This window comes from Cynara cardunculus (genome assembly GCF_001531365.2).
Source record: "Cynara cardunculus var. scolymus isolate 2C chromosome LG 5, CcrdV1, whole genome shotgun sequence".
NCBI classification, from domain to species: domain Eukaryota; kingdom Viridiplantae; phylum Streptophyta; class Magnoliopsida; order Asterales; family Asteraceae; genus Cynara; species Cynara cardunculus.
Window position 1 is genome coordinate 4543953 of NC_037532.1, and position 2118 is coordinate 4546070.

At 41.6% G+C, this 2118-nt stretch overlaps 1 protein-coding gene across 1 annotated transcript; it reads right to left on the reverse strand.

Moving 5' to 3' along the window:
• Nucleotides 1-330: 330 nt before the first annotated feature.
• Nucleotides 331-1886, reverse strand: LOC112512696 (probable protein phosphatase 2C 25). The gene is made up of 3 exons (XM_025118796.1): nucleotides 1393-1886; nucleotides 956-1294; nucleotides 331-861 (listed from the first exon to the last, which is right to left on the reverse strand). The coding sequence occupies exons 1-3, from the start codon at nucleotides 1852-1854 to the stop codon at nucleotides 529-531; spliced, it is 1134 nt and encodes a 377-aa protein (XP_024974564.1). The 5' UTR covers nucleotides 1855-1886; the 3' UTR covers nucleotides 331-528.
• Between the last annotated feature and the right edge of the window lie 232 nt (nucleotides 1887-2118).

Consider the following 2118-nt stretch of genomic DNA (forward strand, 5'->3'; position numbering starts at 1 on the left):
ATCAACGGCTTATATGTTGGCTTCTTGTGTTTACTCCTCTTTTTGAATTTACTAATCTCGTTATGTTTTTCTGATTTTAGTTTCACCTATTTTGGTGATGGTCCCGTCATATTTCAGTCTAAATGTTTCACTAAAAACGTGACTGATACTATCATACGTGTATCAAACGCACTCTTACAGACAATAAATGGATCTCGACACGTGAATAGACCTTCAAAGTCCTTGGACCGGTCAAGATGGTTTCAATTTTGATTTGGTGGCATTTGACACGGACTCGTAACAAGAATAAACAAGTTTGTGTTATCGCGTAACGTCCAATGAATCTTTTTCGAATCTGAAAACCCGTTAATAATTGATTATGTTGTAGTAAAGAATGAACGAATGAATGAATAAAGTTAAGTAGTTCGATTGTTACAAAGAATCTCGTCAAACTATGAACTAAATATCCGAAGAACAATAATACGATCATCAAAAGTTGGATAAAAATGGTTTCTTGATGATCTTTCGGAGCATATTTCATCATCATCATCAACAAAAGCGATCCAATTGAATGATCATCACACTCGCATCATCCACGGATCCTCGAGAAGCAGAGAGTTCCACCAGCTTTTTGCAAGCTGAAACTGCTTCCGCGGATGCACAAAAGGGTCTAGCTATGTCAACTGCTTCTTGATTGCTGACTTTATCCCATAATCCATCGGAAGCCATGATCAAGAACTCGAATTCGGGCACGATTTTGAACATTTTTGTTTCGGGTTCGGATGTGATCCATTGTTTCAGGCTACGATCCCCAATTCCTCTTGAAACTGCTAGTGATCCAAGAACTCGGCAAACACCACGACTAGAATCCACATAACCACCCTGCAAATTACACCCAGAAAGATTCAGTAATCCAATTCGATAAATGGGTGATTAAATCTTGTTAAAAATGTGAAAATTGTGGTGGAATTCTTACCAGGGATTCGATTCTAAGCTTCTCGTCTTGTCTGGAAGGACGATGATCTGAAGTGAGGGCTTGGGCGGCTCCACCGTTGCTGACGACGGCACGGCAGTCGCCGGCGTTTGATACCACCAGATTTCCGGCTCTGATGATGGCGGTGACACAACAAGCTCCGCCGCGTTGTTCTTGCTTTAAAAACTCTGAATCTGTGTTTAGATAACCTTGTTTGATTGCTTCAACTATTTCGATTTCACCTCTCTTTTCTACTTCATCTTGAATCCTGATTTCGAGATTTTCTGCTGCAAATTCAGCTGCTTTTGATCCGCCATGGCCGTCGAAAACACCAAAGAATGCCTGAAAATTGAATCGGAAGAAGATATTAAAACCAGTTCCGATTAATTAATTCAACCCAAGAAAGCGAGAAAAACCCTAAAATTTCACAAGAAAATTACCTGTTTATTCTGTCCATTGAAGTTGACCACAGCTTTAAATCGATCTTCCATGGCTTCTCTCCTCCCTCTTTTACAATAAACCGAATACCCATCTTCCTCAACCTCCACCTCCTTCCACCGGTCCTCCGCCACCGCCGCTCCGCACGGCGTTGCCCGGTCGGAAGAAAATCCTGAAGACGACATCGGAATATCAAGCCTAGTGGGTCTCTTCCTTTTCAAAAGCGTCGGAGAAGTAGAAGAACAAGAAATGGGTGAATCCTCGTTAGAAGCCCTGATCAGACCGCTAGCCGACGGTGGTGGTTTCTGAAGACGGAACTTGAAAGACGAAGACGGTGAGATGGAGGAAGACGACGGCGCGTGGGTCAAAGTCAAGGATTCAGGAGACGATTTGCAGAAAATCGAAGAAGAAACTCTTGATGATGGTGAAAACACCGGCGAGTTTGAGATCGCAACGGTACACATTTTGGATTTTCAGATCTCTGTAACGTTCGAATTCTTGGTTGTCTGTTGATTCTTTTTTTTTTGATGAATTTTGATTAATGATTTGTTGAATTTATATGGAGATTTGGAAAGATAGTGGTCAAAGTGGGCCCCACATATTCCGTCTCCGTGTTAATGTTGCGTTCGATTCTTCTCATGGCTGTTTCCAGATTAACTGTAGACGGCTATCTTTTTTGGGACTAAATTGGCCCTCATTAAGTTCCCAATTTCTTCTGAACAAAAGTT

Coding starts and splice junctions, on each gene's coding strand:
- LOC112512696 (XM_025118796.1), bottom strand. CDS start 1,854: ATGTGTACCGTTGCGATCTCAAACTCGCCGGTGTTTTCACCATCATCA. Junction 1,295..1,392: donor TCAATGGACAGAATAAACAG/GTAATTTTCTTG, acceptor TTCAATTTTCAG/GCATTCTTTGGTGTTTTCGA. Junction 862..955: donor AGCTTAGAATCGAATCCCTG/GTAAGAATTCCA, acceptor TGTAATTTGCAG/GGTGGTTATGTGGATTCTAG.